Source organism: Bombyx mandarina, chromosome 18, assembly GCF_030267445.1.
Source record: "Bombyx mandarina strain Sakado chromosome 18, ASM3026744v2".
In the NCBI taxonomy this organism is placed as follows: domain Eukaryota; kingdom Metazoa; phylum Arthropoda; class Insecta; order Lepidoptera; family Bombycidae; genus Bombyx; species Bombyx mandarina.
The window spans coordinates 12,699,062-12,718,999 of NC_143224.1; the positions used below are offsets into that span (position 1 = coordinate 12,699,062).

The following is a 19,938-nucleotide window of genomic DNA, read 5'->3' on the forward strand; positions in this document are numbered from 1 at the left end:
AATAAATAATAATAATAAAAAAGTGTGTGTGCAAGTCACACGGTAGAAGTGAAACTTACAAATAAGATATAGATATACGGACCATCCCACTACACAGGAGCATACATATGGACAATGTTTAGTAGACGATAGTGGGGATGCCACGAAGAGGAGACCGAGAACGTCTAATGTGTTCTATCTCATTCTCTCGCCGGCTGAATCATTTATGTGTTTGTGTCTCTATGGACTTATTTTTTCGTTTCACTTCTTGACGTTTCGAGTTTGAAATCACAACGATTCTAAAGAAATTTCACTTAAAAAAAAACACTATAAAAAAAGAATAAGCACATTTCAATACTCAATAAAACAACAATTAAAGTTTACGATTTATTATCGATAATAACTTTCAACACGTAACGTCACTGATAAATCCAAAAACAATATTCATTGCACGATTAAACATTGTAACACGAACCGGACCGGACGTCGCCGGCTAATACTGTAAGAATTGCGATTTTACATTTCGATAACGATATTTAGCTACAAGCGTTCAAAAAAACAATATAAAATCGTTAAAACTTTTATCTATAATAAGTTGGAATGCAAGAGGACACTCGACAATTTTTACGTACCCAATGAATACAACAAATGGCAAACGGTTAGTAGTACTTCATAAATATCATATTTAATTACTTTTTTAATATACACAAGTACTTTAAAAAAACGCGTCGCTGCAACGTGATCTGAATATGTACAGGGGAGCGCGCTGCCGCTTAGAGACGGGGTTCAGACGCGTTTTTTTTTATCGATTAAAATTCAACAAGTGGAATCGATATTTATACTTTAATCACTACACATGTAATTACTCCTAAATGTAGCAACACAACACAATAATTTACTGACATTGAAATTTCAATTCTATAATCACATTACACTCTTTCGTTCGTAACTAGAGTCGATGTTGTGACGACAAAATATCGATAACATTTGCAACGACACACAAGATTAGCTTCGGTCATTCAGAATCTTTTCTTTTTACATTGAAATTCATTTCAGTAAACTTTAGTGTTTCAATAACTATAATATTTTAAAGACAATATAGCGTTTAGTCCTCGAGGTTGCGGAAAGCGGCAGACATATCTTCTAAAAGCTGGTCGAAATCGGCCTTGATCTTAGGTTCACCGTCTTTCACTGGGTCCTGGGGATAAATAATAAATCAGTAACAACCTGTGCTATATTCAAACATTTTCTTTAAAAATTCTCAGATCTAAAACTGCGTTAAGTCAGTACAAACTAAGCTCGATGAGTTAATTAACCCATAGACACAGCCCACTGAGTTTCTCGCTGGATATTCTCGGTGGGTCGCGTTTTCGATTCGGCGGTAGATTCTGCGAAGCACTGCTCTTGCCAGTGTTAGCAACACTCTCGGTTTGAGCCCCGTGAGCTCACCTACACGTCGATCGTCGTATGATTCTAAAGAAGTTTCACTTCAAAAAAAGGTCATCGTCTAGTAGATGTTACATGTGGAGATCCTGTACCTTGAACTTCATGGAGGAGAGCTGGTAGAGCACGTTGCCCATGGCGTCGCGGATGACGTTCCACGTGACCTTGTTGTCGGACTGCGCCGTGGACTCCACCGCGTGCCGCGACATGTCGTAGAACGTGATGATGTTCTTCAGCATGCCCACCGTCTTGTAGAACGGGCAGAAGCGATCGTACGACGAATAGCTGCACAACAAATAGACTCATTATTAATACGCTTTTATTAGCTTCAGACGTATGTATGTTAGTAACGGAATCTTTTTTTTATTGTGATGTTTAGACGTGTGGACAAGCTCACTCGGTGTGAAGTGGTTACTGGAGCCTGTAGACATCTACAACGTAAATGCGCCACCCACCTTGAGATATAAGTTCTAAGGTCTCAAGCATAGTTACAACGGCTGCCCCACCCTTCAAACCGAAACGCATTACTTCTTCACGGCAGAAATAGGCAGGGCGGTAGTAACTACCCGCGCGGACTCACAAGAGGTCCTACCACCAGTACGGCATTATGTGTGTGGCGGCATTTACGTTGTAGATGTCTATGGGCTCCAGTTATCGGTTAACACCAGATTGGCTATGAGCTCGTCCACCCATCTATGCAAGATTCAATTGGAGGTAGAAATAAATGTGCATCCAACGCCTGCAGGCGTGCGTGCGGACTAGACCCTCACCTGTTCTGTTGCAGGAAGTCGTCTTTGAGCAGCTTGGCGACCTCGAGCGTGATCTTGTCAGTTTCCGCGAGGGACGCCTTGCCGACCAGCTGCACGATTTCGGACAAGTCTTCTTCCTCCTGCAGGATCTCCTTGACCTGTTCATAATATCAATATCTATATTACATATAGCTGTCAGCGACGCACTCCACAAAGCTACAGAATGGGATCGATGGAGACAGCTGGTTGACGGAATCGGACGGAGTCACGATCCTCGGCAGTGAGGAACCGATCGGAGGGAGAGAGGGAGAGAGAGAGAGAAATCACATAGTGATTGGACATATAAACCACATTTTACTTGTGAGTATATCTGTATTAAGTGTATCCAGGTGTGGTTGGATTTGTTATTGGATGGTGTGAGATCTGTGTTGTGATCACTTGTCTACATTCATAAGCATTCATGAGCTTCTTATTCCTTGTCGATGTAGTAACGCATATATCAACAATTTAAAAAAAAAATATTATAAATTTTAAAATTTGCTACTTTTTTTATTTTAACTCTGCGCGATATATCACTTGAACTATTGATTATAGATTTTTACTATAGTAGAATTATTTTGTCGGTGCAGTTTGGGTCATAAAACAAAGCCCGGCAAGGGGGGGTGAGCATGTTGCGCGGACGCAATACCAATGTCGATAAAAACAAATGAGTCATCGAAGGCATACGAAGGGTGGTGAGACATTGTTATGTTATGAGTCATTTGTACCTACCTGCAAATTATAGTACGTTATGTCGATGAGAAATGTGTTTTATGCATTCGTTCTCTTAATTTCTTTAGTTACACAATGGCTACTCCTTTGTTTTGTATCAAAACTGCAGAATTTATTCAAAATAATATTTGCACGTGTTGTTATCAACAATGTGTTAAATTTTTTTCACTGAAATAAGAATAGATCCCGAAAAGTTAACAGAGTATTAATTTCTGCCGTTTCCGTAACTTGCTGCGGCGATATGTGGGGTAAGTGTTCGATTAGTAATTTTTACTTTCATTTTTATCACTAACCCACAAAATGACAAAACTAAATACACTGTCGATAACGCTTATCGACAACAATAATGCGCATCACTATGCCCGTGCATAAGGCTCGTGAGTGGAAGAGAGAGCGAAATACTCGCTTCGCCGCTCCGACTTTTTATGACCCAAAATGCACGGACAAAATAAATCTACTATAGGCATTTCTTTAAATATCCAAAGCTATACTTCAATTATTCAGAATCGGGATTTACTTTGAAAGATTTGGTACAGCACGAGGCGACGTCTGAGAACATTTCAATAACGATAACATCACCTTCTGATATCGTCTTTTTAATGAACACACAATCCGTAATCTTCATACACGTCCGTAGCCGTTTCGAAATAAGTCTGTTCAAGAAACTTATAGCTTTAGAACATTCTGGAAACAGACTGGCCGGAGCGTAGTGTATGTCCGGACGTGACGTCACACGTACCTTGGTTCTGAGCGGGACGAACTCGGGGTAGTTCTTCTCGTAGAAGTCGTCGAGGGCGCGCATGTACTTGCTGCGGACGTAAGCATAAATGTTTGAGTGCGAACGTAACGTTTTAATTAAATATACCAAGTGAAGTGAAAACTTATTCATTCATCAGATTTAATTGTGCGAGAGCGAGATAGAAACATGCTCTGAATGTTGCAAGTTTCTTTCGTGTGTATAGTCCTCTGTGACTACCACTTCAAGTCTTTGGCGTGTCACTGGGCAAGGGTATATTTATAATCAAACTGTAATCTGTCTCTTTTGTTCATGAGTCAAAACGGTCTTGTCTCTCTTTTGTATTTAAGTACTCAAGATCTATATATTAATACGTGAAGCAAAAACTCTGTACCCCTTTTTATGAAAATTGCGCGGATGGAGCAGTACGAAATTTCCCACACCTATAGAAAATATAGAGAAGTGCAGAATGCTCATATTTTTTTAAAATTATGCATAAAAATACCATAAATCTATAAAAAAACATTACGCACATATGGGCGCAAACGCCACTGTTGGCAATAATTAACATAATAATATATAGATTAGTTTATTATATGTTAATATTTATTTATTATTAGCAACAAAACTGTTATTCTACCATATTTAATAATTAGCAGACACTGTTTTGATGTGAAAATGTTCAGAATATGTTTAATGTTTATATTATTGTTTAAAAACCCAAATGACTGTATAAATGATTAAATATGAATAAAGCATAAATATTAATAATAATTTATATTATAATTAACAGTACTAATAATTTAATTAAGTATTGTAATTGTTATGCAATGATGTTGTTGGCGCCATCTATTATTAGGCTGGATAATAACAATGTTAGTTAATATTACTTAAAAGTAATTCATGTAAAGTAAATTAAATGTGAGTCATGTAAAATCACTAAAATATGTATTGTGAATATTAAGCTATATTTTGTGAATTGTTTCGCAGTAATTACATTTGTTTGTATAAAAGAAGTTGTAGTTGCTATAACCAACACAAAATGGCTAATTGTGTAAAAACCACTGAATAACTCAGGCGTGGCTTTTTGTTGTAAACAAGTAATGTTAAAGTTTTATAGAATTGTATTGTATTTTCATTGTAAAAGAAGTTATGTGTGTAAATCCTGGCTTAACGCCGACACACACTACCATGTATATGACACACACGCATCCATACTGTTTGTTTATTGTCAAACTTTTCTTATTGCTTATAGTCTGTGGTCAAATTGAGAATAGATTAAACATTTAAAGTGTAGCCTAAAGCGTAGTTCTGGCGAAATCTGTGATTATATCATTTGACAATAGAATCATAATAATGTTCAAATTTATAATTTTAATTAATTATAGTTGAATTTCGATTACTGCGGGACCACTAGTTCAGTTTAAATAATGATTAGCTTTTGTCAAAAAATATCTACGAGCCAGAAACGGGCCCGTGTGAGGACAGTTTGTTTGCGGAGCCCTACTAAAGGAATCTTTTCAAAACGACGGCCTCAAAGAGCCGGGTACCTGTAGGAGATGAGCCAGTTGATGGAGGGGAAGTGCTTCCGCTGCGCCAGCTTCTTGTCGAGCCCCCAGAACACCTGCACGATGCCGAGCGTGGCCGCCGTCACCGGGTCCGAGAAGTCTCCGCCGGGCGGCGACACCGCGCCCACGATGGACACCGAGCCTAACGGGAAACACCTTTGTACACAACTGCCTTTTTTTCCTACCTAAGCTGATAGATTTACTGGTGGTAGGACCTCTTGTGAGTCCGCGCGGGTAGGTATCACCATCCCGCTTATTTCTGTCATAAAGCAGTAATGCGTTTCGGTTTGAAGGGTGGGGCAACCCGTTGTAACTATACTTAAGACCTCAGAACTTATATCTCAAGGTGGGTGGCGCATTTACGCTGTGGATTTCTATGGGCTCCAGTAACCACTTAGCACCAGGTGGGCTTTGAGCTTGTCCGCGCATCTAAGCAATAAAAAATAAAAATAGCCTTGAGAGGCTATTTCAAAGTAACCTTAACTAGTACCTAAGTGAGCTCACGGGGCTCAAACCGGACGACGATGCTAACACGAACCCTAGCAAGAGCCGTGCTTCGCAGAATCTACTGTGGAGAATCTACTTAATTGTTTTTTTATAAGTATGGAGGGGCTCCGCCTTCCCTACCCCCTGCCAAGGCTTCGCCCTTGAACCCCGGCTCGGTTATCCACGAACTCTCGGCCTGGTAGGAGAAAAAATATTAGTGCACCGCGGGAAAAAAGTAGGACATCTCATCCCGCGTGTTTGTGGGTCAGACCCGGTCCCGATGAGGATTGGAGTTATTGAGTAGGAAACCCACCTTCCCTGTCCGGGTTGCCGAGGCACTTGACCCTGCCGGCGCGCTCGTAGAAGGAGGCGAGGCGCGCGCCCAGGTAGGCGGGGTAGCCCGAGTCGGCCGGCATCTCCGCCAGGCGACCAGAGATCTCACGCAGCGCCTCCGCCCAACGGGACGTCGAGTCCGCCATCATCGACACGTTGTAGCCCATGTCGCGGAAGTACTCCGACAGCGTGATGCCTGACGTACATAATGCACATTAATTAGTTATAAACTTGAGAGGCTATATCAGCATCTCCCTAACTAGTAGGTGAGCTCACGGGGCTCAAATCCAACGATGTTGCTAACACTAACCCTAGCAAGAAGAGTGCTTCGCTGAATCTACCAGCGGATCGGAAACGAGACCCACTGAGAAGATCCGGCGAGAAACTCAGTGGGCTGTGTCTGTGGGTTAGTTCGCTCGTCGAGCCCTTCGTCGCAAGCGACAGGTTCGACGAGGACGGTGACCGGTGCTTGTGGTGCCTAAAAGCACCGTTAATGGATCTAGAGGATCCGTAACACTCATTGCTCCTGTAGATGACAGTAATATATTACCTATCCTATATTTTATTTTTAATGAATGATTATGTAAATTTTTAAAAACCACAAATTAATAAAATTTTATCAATTTGTCTATAACAAATAAAGACTTGTATGATTTTTATTTTTTTTTCTGTGTTTAGTTATACAATAATAAAATGCCTTAACTTTAACAATATAAAAGTTTAGGGGCATCCGCTACAAGATGTCGCTAGTTTCTATACAAAAAATATATTTGCCTTGAAGTATTGCAGTTTCAGGGCCCTACCTTTAAAAGACACGCGGTCGTTATTGCTGCTTCCATTCCAAGAGGACAATGGACATACATATAGCACGGCTGATGATAGTGGGACAATGCAGTTACTGCTTAACTAATTTTTTTCAATGCAATGAAAATATAAGTTTAAATATTTAATATAACAATCTGGATTGCAATTCAAAACAGGTGCATACAGAAAAATTATAACAACTGAACAGATGCCTAAATACCTTGTGTGTGTATGTACATACACACATACGCTCACACACACACACACACTCACACACATATGTAAGTTACTATCTAATTAAATTAAATCTAATGTATCATTAACTGGACAATATTAATTATTTGAGAGAATATGTTTAACTAATTTACCTACAATATTTATATAAACTATTTTCAAATATATCAAGATTAGTGTTGTTACTTGCTAACTCATTATCATAATGTCATGCCATTCTAACAATGGGATAAAAATATGAGATAAACTATTCACAATGGGGGGGAGTTTATTCCAAAACTATAGTTCGTTCGCGTTAAGAATGCAGTGAGTCATCATTGTTCGCCGGCCTAGACCCGCCCCTTAACTAACCAAATCTTTTCAAATTACAAGTTGAAGTTCATAGTGACCAGTTGAATGTTTTTAAGTAATTTTAACCAGTCTGATTTAAATGTGACTGTGGATAGCATAGCACAAATAACGGCAAATGCATGCGGCCTGTTTGAGAAAACAGTTTATGGTATTCTTAGAAATGCTGCAATCACGTCTCATAAGAACAAAATACCATGTGGTATTTAGATGACGTCATGGAACTCGCTGCAGACAATCCTTTTATTATAAATATTAACGAGGATACTAGTGATAATGATTAAAATAGTAATGATTTAATTTAGATTTTTAAGTTATAAGTGTATTTTTTTAATTCATTAATATTTTTAAAAATATAATTTGGTTGAATTTTAACGCCACTGTGAATACACCTTTACCCTGCCTACTGATGTCTCGCTGCATTCTTAACGCGGACGAACTATAGTTTCTCCCTTCGATCAATGTCGCAAAGAGCTGATGCAAATAAGGCTCGGGTACCGGTATAGATGGAGGCCTCGCGCGCCGCCACGGGCATGTTGGAGGTGTTGGCCACCAGCGCCGTGCGCTTCATGATGGACTCCGTCACGCCCTCGATCTCCACCGTCAGCTCCGGGAAGTCGCGGAGCACCTCGGACATCTCGTTACCTGATCCATACAGACGCACGTTTAGAGAGAGATAGAGAGAGAGAGATAGAGAGAGAGAGAGAGAGAGAGAGAGAGATAGACAGAGAGAGAAAGAGTATTCTTTATTATACACCAACAAAAAAAAAAACAAAATGTGTGCAATTCACACGTGGTAGAAGTGAAACCTTCCAAAATTAAAATAAAATTATCCTAAACGTCTTAAGTATATGTAAAATTTTGTCATTAGTAAATAATTGTAAGGTAGCGCCCTCTGTCAATTGATATTTTAATTTCACGTATAATCCTAAATTAAAATTCACTACAAGAGCTTTCATACACACGTTAGTATTAAAAAATCTCGCAGATGGCGCTGTATTAAATAGTATGTATATTTCTGTCTCATTCTTTGCTGGCTTCATCCTACACATTTTTGTATTTGTGTCTCTTACCTGTCGTTTTTTCCGTTGCATCCGGTTTGAAATCACAACGATTCTAAAGAAGTTTTCACTTCAAAATCCAAAACATTAAATATAAAAAAAGTACAAATGGCGGTACAATCGGGCACATTTAGTGTGCCAAAATGATTAACTGGCTAATCATGACTTAGCTGGTGGTAGGATGTCTTGTGAGTCCGCACGGGTAGGTACCACCACCTCGCCTATTTCTGCCGTGAAGCAGTAATGCGTTTCGGTTTGAAGGTTGGGGCAGCCGTTGTACTGTTTAAAGTGAGACCTTACAACTCATGTCTCAAAAGTCAGTCAATCGTGAACATTTGTTAAGTACGTATTCTTCTTCTCCTTCTTTGTCGTTTCCTCATTACTGAGGGTCGTGACCGCCTTGGTCCAGTTTTTGCACCAGCTTCCTCCATTAAGCAGGCCGAATGCAGGCAACATTGGAGGAAGTACGTATTACATTAGAAAAATTGGTACCCGCCTCCGGGATTCGAACACCGATGCATCGCTCAACACGAATGCACCGGACGTGTTATCCTTTAGGCCACGACGACTACTCATTATGATCGATGACTGATTTGTCTCATTTAAATTATCTGCGTCCACAGTGAAGTTGGTCTGTTGTGGGGCCGCCACTCACCGCGCTCGCCGCAGCCGACGTAGATGATGACGTCAGAGTTGGAGTACTTGGACAGGGCTTGGGAGATGACAGTTTTGCCGCAACCGAAAGCCCCGGGGATGGCCGTGGTACCTCCCTGCACGCAACTGGAAAAAAAGAGCATTGAAAAGATTGAAACACACTAAATTATAATAACAAAAAAACAAAAAAAAATGGCGTGAAAGAAGTTAAACTTCTTTTGCGGTATGTAGTATTGTGGTTATCTTCTTCTTTCATCTTTAACGCAAATTTCTATCGTACTAATCTGTGTATAAAAGAAACTACCTAGCTTGGGGACTTTTTGGCGGGAACGCGAGGAGTGAAGTTGTGTGATTTGTTTTATTTTGTCTATTTAGTGTTTCTTCAGGTTTAAATGTGTAATAATGGTGGTTTATTAACTGTTTAATATCTGTGAAAGTGCACAAATGTGGGAAAATGAAACAAAGCTGCTGGACGTAACTTCTCGGGTTCCTCCAAAAAGTCCACTGAAAAAATCTCAGTAAATGACCACCATTTTACTGCGATTATATTTCATCCCATATCATCTCATTTCATTAAATTTCATCCCAGTTGATTAATGTCTCAAATTAATCATCTTCATTTCATTTCACTCCATATTATCATTTTTCATAAAATTAAGAAAATAAAGTAAAATAAGACATGACTTAAAGGTCCTAGTTACCAGGTCATAAAATCTCTTAAAAAAAAACCTAGCTTGGTTTATCCTTTCTCTCTCACCACAGTCGAGTGGTTCATGAGACGCTGTCCATTTTCTTATTCTCGCAAGAGCGAAGGAAGACCTAAATTGTATATTTTTAATACGCCTTTATTAGCTTCAGACGTATGTATGTTGTTACGCTTTTTTTTTACAATAAAACCATTTTTTTCTTACATTATTCTTAATTCAAATTTGTTAAAATTTTATTTTTTATTTTTTAGTTGGATTTTCTATAAAAGCGTATGTTGTTAGTTTTTTTTAATTATTATTCATTTCCATAGCCGTAACGAATTTGTCGCGAATAAAATTTTGCTCTCCAGGCACTTCAATAGACCAATATACGCAACTTCGCTCCAACTTCGCTGCACTTCGAGTGCCAGTTCAGGATCCGAACAAAAGGATCATTGAGGCTCATGCTGCATAGTTTTTTTTTATTGCCCTTGTAGGCAGACGAGCATACGGCCGACCTGATGCTGAGTGGTCACCGTCGCCCATGGACTTCAGCAATGCCAGGGGCAGAGTCAAGCCGCTGCCTACCGCTCAATACTCTCCACATGCCTCGTTTGCAGAAGGACATGTGATAGGAAACGTACGGGAAGAGCGAGTCGAGCACGCGCTGTCCGGTGAGCAGCGGGTGGTTGGCGGGCAGCTTCTCGGTGACGGGGCGCGGCTGGCGCACGGGCCACACCTGCAACATGCTGTACTTCTGCCGCTCACCGTCGAACTCCGTCTCCAGCACCACGTCCTGCAAGCAGAGCACCACCCCGATACACATCTCATATGTTATCCAAAGATACTGATAATAAATCTATAGAAGTATACGACGAAGGGAAGATCTTCCACCGAGCGGGTGTAATGTTGTTGTTCAGTACTTGTATATATGCAACTATAACTATAACTAACTGTAACTATACTGAGACCTTAGAACTTATATCTCAAGGTGGGTTGCATCATTTACATTGTACTTGTCTATGGGCTCCAGTAACCACTTAACTACTAGGTGGGCTATGAGCTCGTCCACACATACAAGCAATAAAAAAAAATACAAACATATATCTCTATATTATATCTCAAGGCCGGTGGCTGCATTTACGTTGTTCTTGTCTATAGGCTCCGGTAACAATTTAACTACTTGGTGGGCAGCGAGCTCGTCCACCCATCTAAGAAAAACAAAAAAAAACATATCTAAATTAACTCAACAGTTTCACTTCAGTATTAATCGTCGTTGAAGTCGTCGTGGCCTAACGGATAAGACGTCCGATGCATTCGCGTTGAGCGATGCACCGATGTTCGAATCTCAGGCGGGTACCAATTTTTCTAATGAAATACGTACTCAACAAATGTTCACGATTGACTTCCACGGTGAAGGAATAACATCGTGTAATAAAAATCAAACCCGCAAAATTATAATTTGCGTAATTACTGGTGGTAGGACCTCTTGTGAGTCCGCGCGGGTGGGTACCACCGCCCTGCCTATTTCTGCCGTGAAGCAGTAATGCGTTTCGGTTTGAAGGGTGGGGCAGCCGTTGTAACTATACTGAGACCTTATAACTAACATCTCAAGGTGGGTGGCGCATTTACGTTGTGGATGTCTATGGGCTCCAGTAACCACTTAACACCAGGTGGGCTGTGAGCTCGTCCAACCATCTAAGCAATAAAAAAAAAATAAAAAAAAATTTCGACTACAGGGAGATCAGTAGTTAGTATAATTTAAGCGAAACTGGTTCCCAAATTAAGGCTATATTTATTTTAAAATCAGACACATAGAAAATTAAAACATTAAATGCATACAAAACTAAAAAACAATTCAACTATACCATGTCATTGTATAGTTTCTTCGAACAATAAAGGGCAAATCGCATTCAACAACTAGTCCCATGTATTTCATAGAGACTTCCATAGACTCACTGTGACTTTGTAGTTCCCGGCCGGTGCGATATAGGTAACTGTTCCCTTGGCTTTGGGCGGGACCAACATCCTGTGCTTGACCAGAGTGTTCTCGTGTACAATACCATACAAATCTCCACCGGTGATGTGGGACCCGACCTGTGAATGAATAGATTTAACATCAAATTTTACAGTCAAATACTATTTATAAGTAGGAAATCATATCATTTTGTTGTTTCTCAATAACATTCTCTAAATTTATATACTTTGTCTATTAATTTTCTTTATCTTTGTTCGGATGCTACCAAAATTATTGACTAGTTATTACGTTATCCAAAAATTATGTTATCCAAAAATTTATTGGAATCAGTTTCAATTTTTTCTTTCAAAATAACAATTAAAAAATTGGGAAAATAGGAAAATGTAATACAATAAAATAAATCTAAATCTTTAGGTGGTAAATCAAGACTAGTGAACTCAAGAATATTGAAAATAAATATACATACTAATATATTTAGCATTTCAATTTACCTTAACATTTAATGGGTTAAATTCCCAGTCGACCTCCCTGGCCAGGGAAGGCACGTTGATACCCTTGGGGATGTAGATGGACTGAGTCAGCTCGTTGATGTCCTTGAGGGGACGCTGAATACCGTCAAAGATGGAACCCAAGATACCAGGACCAAGTTCTACTGACAAAGGCTTTCCAGTACGGAGTACTGGATCACCTACAGTTACACCTGAAGTTTCTTCGTATACCTGTAAAAATTATTTATTTTAACTAACCTTAGTAGTTAGGCTTAGCAATTAACGTCGTTAACAACTGGGTTGAGGGTCGTGAGTTGAACTCCCGCTTTGAGTGATGAAGAGGTTTGTTTGATCGATCTGAGTGTTTAATATCTACATAGTACGTTCACATTTAAACATATAAAATATGAACATTACTAGCTAGACTAGCTAGGACTCTCAAATCCGAAACTACCGCTACTATGCCTCCCCTCATACGCCCTTCAGGCCAACCACCGGCATTCGATGACGATGACAAGGCTGAGCTGCTGGCCGATGCACTGCAAGAGCAGTGCACCACCAGCACTCAACACGCGGACCCCGAACACACCGAGTTAGTCGACAGGGAGGTCGAGCGCAGAGCTTCCCTGCCGCCCTCGGACGCGTTACCCCCATTACCACTGACGAAGTTAGAGACGCGATCCACAACCTCCAACCTAGGAAGGCACCCGGCTCCGACGGCATCCACAACCGCGCGCTAAAATTTTTGCCAGTCCAACTGATAGCAATGTTGGCTACAATTTTAAATGCCGCTATGACGCACTGCATCTTTCCCGCGGTGTGGAAAGAAGCGGACGTTATCGGTATACATAAGCCGGGCAAACCAACAAACGAAACTTCTAGTTACCGTCCGATTAGTCTCCTCTCGACGATAGGAAAAATTTACGAACGGCTCCTTAGGAAACGCCTCTGGGATTTTGTTACCGCGAACAAAATTCTCATTGACGAACAGTTCGGATTCCGCTCAAAACACTCGTGCGTACAACAAGTGCACAGCCTCACGGAGCACATTCTGATAGGACTAAATAGGCGTAAACAAATCCCGACCGGCGCCCTCTTCTTCGACATCGCGAAGGCGTTCGACAAAGTCTGGCACAACGGTTTAATTTATAAACTGTACAACATGGGAGTGCCAGACAGACTCGTGCTCATCATACGAGACTTCTTGTCGAACCGTTCGTTTCGATATCGAGTAGAGGGAACTCGTTCTCGTCCCCGTCAACTGACCGCCGGAGTCCCGCAAGGCTCCGCGCTCTCCCCGTTATTATTTAGTTTGTATATCAATGATATACCCCGGTCTCCGGAGACCCATCTAGCGCTCTTCGCCGATGACACGGCTATCTACTACTCGTGTAGGAAGATGTCGCTGCTTCATCGGCGACTCCAGATCGCAGTAGCCACCCTGGGACAGTGGTTCCGGAAGTGGCGAATAGACATCAACCCCACGAAAAGCGCAGCGGTGCTCTTCAAAAGGGGTCGCCCTCCGAACATCACTTCGAGCATCCCACTCCGTAGTAGGCGCGCAAACACCTCCGCCGTTAGTCCCATCACTCTCTTTGGCCAGCCCATACCGTGGATCTCGAAGGTCAAATATCTAGGCGTCACCCTCGACAGAGGGATGACATTCCGTCCCCATATAAAAACGGTACGCGACCGCGCCGCGTTTATTCTAGGACGACTCTATCCAATGCTTTGTAGTCGAAGCAAACTGTCCCTCCGTAATAAGGTAACTCTCTACAAAACTTGTATACGCCCCGTCATGACGTATGCAAGCGTAGTGTTCGCTCACGCAGCCCGCACCAACTTGAAATCCCTTCAGGTTATTCAATCACGATTCTGCAGGATAGCCGTCGGAGCGCCTTGGTTCCTTAGGAATGTGGATCTCCACGACGACCTGGAGCTCGACTCCCTTAGTAAGTATCTACAGTCGGCATCGCTGCGCCATTTTGAGAAGGCGGCACGACATGAGAACCCTCTCATCGTAGCCGCTGGAAATTACATACCCGACCCAGTAGACCGAATGGTAAACCGTCGACGTCGCCCAAAGCACGTCATTACGGATCCTCCTGATCCATTAACGGTGCTTTTAGGCACCACAAGCACCGGTCACCGTCCTCGTCGAACCCGTCGCTTGCGACGAAGGGTTCGACGAGCGAACTAACCCATAGACACAGCCCACTGAGTTTCTCGCCGGATCTTCTCAGTGGGTCGCGTTTCCGATCCGTTGGTAGATTCTGCGAAGCACTGCTCTTGCTAGGGTCAGTGTTAGCAACTCTCCGGTCGAGCCCCGCGAGCTCACCTACTAACGTTAGGGCGAAGCTGAAATAGCCTCTCAAGGCTATCAGCATAGGTAGGATTAAAAAAAAATGCCATCTAACAGATGAGTTTACAACACTGCCTACAGTTCTTACCACCTCTACTTATAATTGAATAGTTACATTTTTTGTTGTTTAAAACTATACCTGTATGTTTTATACATGGGTATAGTTTTGGCCGTATATCCCAATGTATCAATATTTAATAATTACGTTTGACAACACTAAGTGCAAGACAGGATTTCTAACTAGCATATAATACATGTGATCATTTACCTGGATCGTGGCCATGTCACCTTCAAGACGGATAATCTCACCGACGAGTTCATTGTAACCGACACGGACCAACTCGTACATAGCAGATCCGGACATCTTTTCAGCAGTGACGACTGTACAGAATTATAAAATTATAAAATAGCTTCAATAATATTAAATAAAAAAATCAGGCTACGGTATTTGTTGGCTGAGAAATAGAATTCAATAAAGAAAAACAATAGTTTGACTATTTGTCTGATATATTCAAAATTAATAGTAAATGTATGCTCTAAGATACAAATATGTTTTAACCAGTTGGACAATTATTTAATTCTTTAATTTAGTATAAGCAATTAGTCTCTCAGCACTTTTTGTGCCTGCTATGTGTTTGTTCTAGTAAAGTGAGGTCCATGACTACAATACAGCAGGCTTAATAGACTAGGAGTCTATATTAGTATTCTTTTCAATGATTCTTGTAAATTAATTAAAATAAATTACACACCGGGTCCAGATACGGCGAAGACGTATCCGAACCTCTCCTCATTCTCCTCATTGGCGATCGTCCTCAAACCGCCTTTGCTCGCCATTTTGAACTAGTTATTCTTTATCCCTGTAGAAAAATATAAAAATATTATATCCGATCCAGATAAAATTGCCATCAAGCATTCCAGTTTAAGAATTCACATAATGATGATTATACATTCTGACGACCCAGATAGATCAATAAAGATCCAATCTATTTTCAAAAGTTGTTAAAGGTCAAGTAGTTGTTCTTGATTCTGCCTGTTTTATGGTATGCCAAAACCGTATTAGACACACAAAAAAGTCATTTGACAAAATAGGGACCTAAAATCAACCTTACTCCCTTCTAAATAGGGAACATATTTGGAACAAAAACTTCACAAACAAAAAGATATGACAGGATACAACACTCCCTTAGCAATCTGAATAAAATCATATTTACACACAATGTTATAAATCTAAGAAAAATGTTTTTCCATTACTGCCTGATTACATAACATACCCACCTCGAGCTGTTCTACCAGCACTCTAACTAACACAAAACTGAGGCTAAATGATCAGGTGATCTGCCTTAGTATCAACTGGGAATCTGATAAGATTACCATCAATCAATGTCAAATGCCACAGAATATCTATGATTTTTGTATGATTTACGATTCTTCATTGCTCTGTATTTTAAAGCTTTTATCATGGCCACCAAAGAATCGTGTATAGAAGGCAGAAAAGCCAAAACTCTATAAGCACACATATACTTACACACATACTTAAGAAACTAGGTATGGCTGAAACGAAGTCAAAACATTCTAGATCCTCAAAATGAGAGATGTATGCATTTATTTAATAACAAATAAATAACTGAAATCTAAATTTTGAATAAAAGAACTAACTAACTTGTACATTAAACTGCATGAAGGATTCCAGGTTTTACCTTTCCCCACATCAATCTAAGCATTAACTACACCTTTAATTTTTGTCTCAAATATCAGCACATACAATATTATTTTAGAGAAGAATATTTTGTATTCTCCAGTACAGATGTTAGTGCCTACTTCTACTAACATGTATTCATACGTTCAAAATTGGACAAGGTTTTTGTCCTTAATATAAAAAGTAACATTACATTATAGTTGCTACAGGCTACAGTAACACTTAAATAACAAGGTAGACCAGTAGTTTCTTTCAAAATTAGAAGCTGTCTCTGCTATAATCTTCTTGTCCATACAGTTTAACTATATGAATCTTGTTATATCTTATAAAAAATTGTACACAATTACACAAAAGTCATTCCTTATCCCCTTTATTGTAACTGTTTTATATTAACAAAAAAAAATCAAACTAATAATTATACATAGAATTTTTTAAACAATTTGTGAGTACGATTCATTACATAATGAAATAAATTACACTAAATTTGTTCATTTATCATATAATGTACTCTATTAAATTTATTAGGATTATTTTGACAAACTGAAGGTTGTATTTATTCTCAAGCAATTACACTATTCAATACATCATTGTGAAAAATTTACATATAAAAAAGACGCTTTTCATCTACGATAAAGAGTAGAGTTTAAGGGACAACATTAACAAATTTTAATGAATACAAAGATTATAACTTAGTATAACTTATAATTTACCAAAGGAAGAAATATGTTGGGTAGTTTTCAAGACAAATATGCCAGTCAGTGAGGTATGTACAATAGTACAATTATTTATCATGTCATAGCTTAGACAACCAAAGAAATAATCTACTATGCCTGTAATTTCTTTGACACAGTTCAAAATCTATACCAAGATGGTATCTATACCAAGGTATCAAGATGAAAATTTAATGTAAGATTTTAGAAAAGTTCTTCAGCACTTACAAATCAAATAAAAAATCTAATGAACATTTCCACTGAAAATAGTCTGTTTTTCAGCAATTGACCTAATTAACTATACCAAATAGAAAAACTGAAATATGCGATTCCTTATTTAAAAAATCAAGTACTGGTACATTTAAAAAATTTTTAAGAATCGTGAACAGAGTATTAATGCGGCTAGAAAGAAAACTTGAGCTTACAGTCACATGATACCATTGGTTAGAAATCTATCGATTCATTCTTAAAAAATAACCAAAGCCCATACTAAGATATTTCAATTTATACGTAAACCGTCAAGATAAAGGAAATTACACCGAAGAACCTAAGATTTAATGACATATTACATGGCAACCAAAGATTTTTGGCAATGGCAGAAACAAGAACAATCTTACCAAGACTTAGCACCACAATCAATAACACATACACCAGCAAAACAAAACTGATCTTAATGATTTCTTATTAGAATTAATAAAATCAAACTCACTAGACGAGAAAGATGGAAAAGACGAACCGAGAATGGCGGAGTATCACAACTTATCACAAGACCAATGATTAAAATGAAGTCAGCTGACTCCAACTCTACGCCTCTTTGTCTATGATCAGCTGAAATCATTGATTTTTGAATAGAAGTCCATGACTAAAAGACTTAAGCGGCAGACATATCATTTAAAATATGACACTTAATTTTGATTGATTTAAGTTGAATTTTGTATAAATAATGATCGCATGTCTGTCACCACCTTTGATTTCTGACATTGCTCTTAGTTTATGGAATGCAGTAGAAAGAAAAAAAAGTGCGGGCGTACAAAGTACATATGTCAGAAGTGAAACTTTTTTGGCGAACTAATTTATAAGTCTTGCTTATATTTGAGTCGACTATTATCAAAGACGGCAATGTGACTTTTGGAAAATTATTGGTAAATCAGAAAAACGAATTATTGACTTTGTATTCCATTGGCAGTCACAAAACTCTTCTGAACGACATCTTAGATAAATAGCAGGTTAAGTATTAACCTTTATTTAATGCAGGTTTTGAACCGTATTCTTTGAAGGAGACGATTATATTTAAATCAATCTGTATTGACATATCAATAATTTTTTTTTGTCCAAATGCACAGATTGCCACCTTTGATAATAGACGACTCATTTATACAAATCTAAAACTTTAGATTTCCGAAACTAATACCGGTCACTCACATTCGCACGAATACGCAAACCCACAAGTGTAGGAGGACATTTGCAAATGATTATGCAAAGTTTTCGCTGCATTCGTGGTTTTCCAAGCCGTGTCGGTTTTTTAACAGACATCAAAGCGCGCGAACCGCGATCCTTCGCGTAGTCTCCCACACATTCGTGTGACCAGTTGCGCCCAAGATTGCGAAGGTAACGGATGTTTCTAAATTGTAAATGACTAATATTTTGCCAATTGAATTGACTAATTTAATTTCCTGCTATTTGATTAATTTTCCAAATTCTTTTCATTTCATTTCAATTGCTGTTAACATTTTTCACAAAAAAAATATAAAATATTAGGCTGTATGGTATGATACATTTGCCTTTCCAGTTTTTTTTTTATTGCTTTTGTAGGCAGACGTAGGCAGAAAATCAAAAAAAGGGGGGCCAAATTTACAGAGCCCCATATCTGTGTTTTAAGCTGTCTTTTTGACTAAATACTAATCTGTGGTAAAAAAATTTATAGTGTATTATCCCCCAAAGTAATGAACATTTTCCAAATAAGATATGACCTAAAGGTATCTGTCACCAGGTCATAAAATAAAAATAAAAAATAAAAAGTGTATTATCTAGGGATGTACATCGCTAATAAAAAACATCAATGCTAGGATAACGATGCTTTTAAAAGTGAAAAATCGATATGAAAAACATCGATCTTTATGAGTAGATTTCAATATTTTTAAACTAAACTAAACTGTAACTTGTTTTGAAATTAACTCCAAGAGATTTCTCAAGCAAACTGAGGGTGATAAGAAAAATAAAAGGACATATTTGTAATCTACGCACCAAAATATCCCAAGATCAGCATTCAAATACAAAAATAGAAGTTAAAATTTATAGACCAGTGTAATCAAATTTTATATTACATTTTTTTATAGACAGTTATACAATAAGAAACAATTATGATAAATATATATATATATATATATATATATATATAGTAAAATAGAAAATAACATGTATAATTCAACATTCATTAAGCACTGACAGTTATTTTTAATTGAAATTCTAGTTAATTAATGAGCATTATTATTAATGACCATTAATTCTTCAAAATTGAATTAAAAAATAACAGTTTTGATATTCTGGTACACAATAAGCAGTTTCTCTCCTGCGTGATTGTAGCTCCAGCTCCTGAGAACAACCACTCACTAGGTACTGATGTTGCCACAATAGGTATGTAGGTCATGGCTAGGCTATAAAGCCCAGAAATATCCCTTTTACATTATTCTATCCGATGATTTGCAAGCGAAGTAAAATATACCTTAGAAAGGTGGTACTCCACAAAACTTGTATGCATAAACATAAGCATAAACTGTGTCCGGTCGTGACCTGTGCAAATGTAGTGTTCGCTCACGCGGCCCGCACAAACTTGAAACCCCTCCAAATACTAC

The 19,938-nt window shown here is 38.8% G+C and overlaps 1 protein-coding gene across 2 annotated transcripts; it reads right to left on the reverse strand.

The window, feature by feature from the left end:
* Positions 1-352: 352 nt before the first annotated feature.
* LOC114250130 (V-type proton ATPase catalytic subunit A) lies at positions 353-17,933 on the reverse strand. Of its 2 annotated transcripts, none has more exons than XM_028183869.2 (14): positions 17,796-17,933; positions 15,430-15,537; positions 14,949-15,061; positions 12,322-12,549; positions 11,812-11,949; positions 10,497-10,648; positions 9,168-9,292; positions 7,950-8,096; positions 6,046-6,261; positions 5,229-5,388; positions 3,682-3,751; positions 2,193-2,329; positions 1,518-1,707; positions 353-1,177 (listed from the first exon to the last, which is right to left on the reverse strand). In XM_028183869.2, the coding sequence occupies exons 2-14, from the start codon at positions 15,512-15,514 to the stop codon at positions 1,085-1,087; spliced, it is 1,854 nt and encodes a 617-aa protein (XP_028039670.1). In that variant the 5' UTR covers positions 15,515-15,537; positions 17,796-17,933; the 3' UTR covers positions 353-1,084. The 2 variants fall into 2 exon arrangements, with proteins under 2 accessions (XP_028039670.1, XP_089590773.1); XM_089734647.1 differs by having other exon boundaries at positions 17,704-17,827.
* Between the last annotated feature and the right edge of the window lie 2,005 nt (positions 17,934-19,938).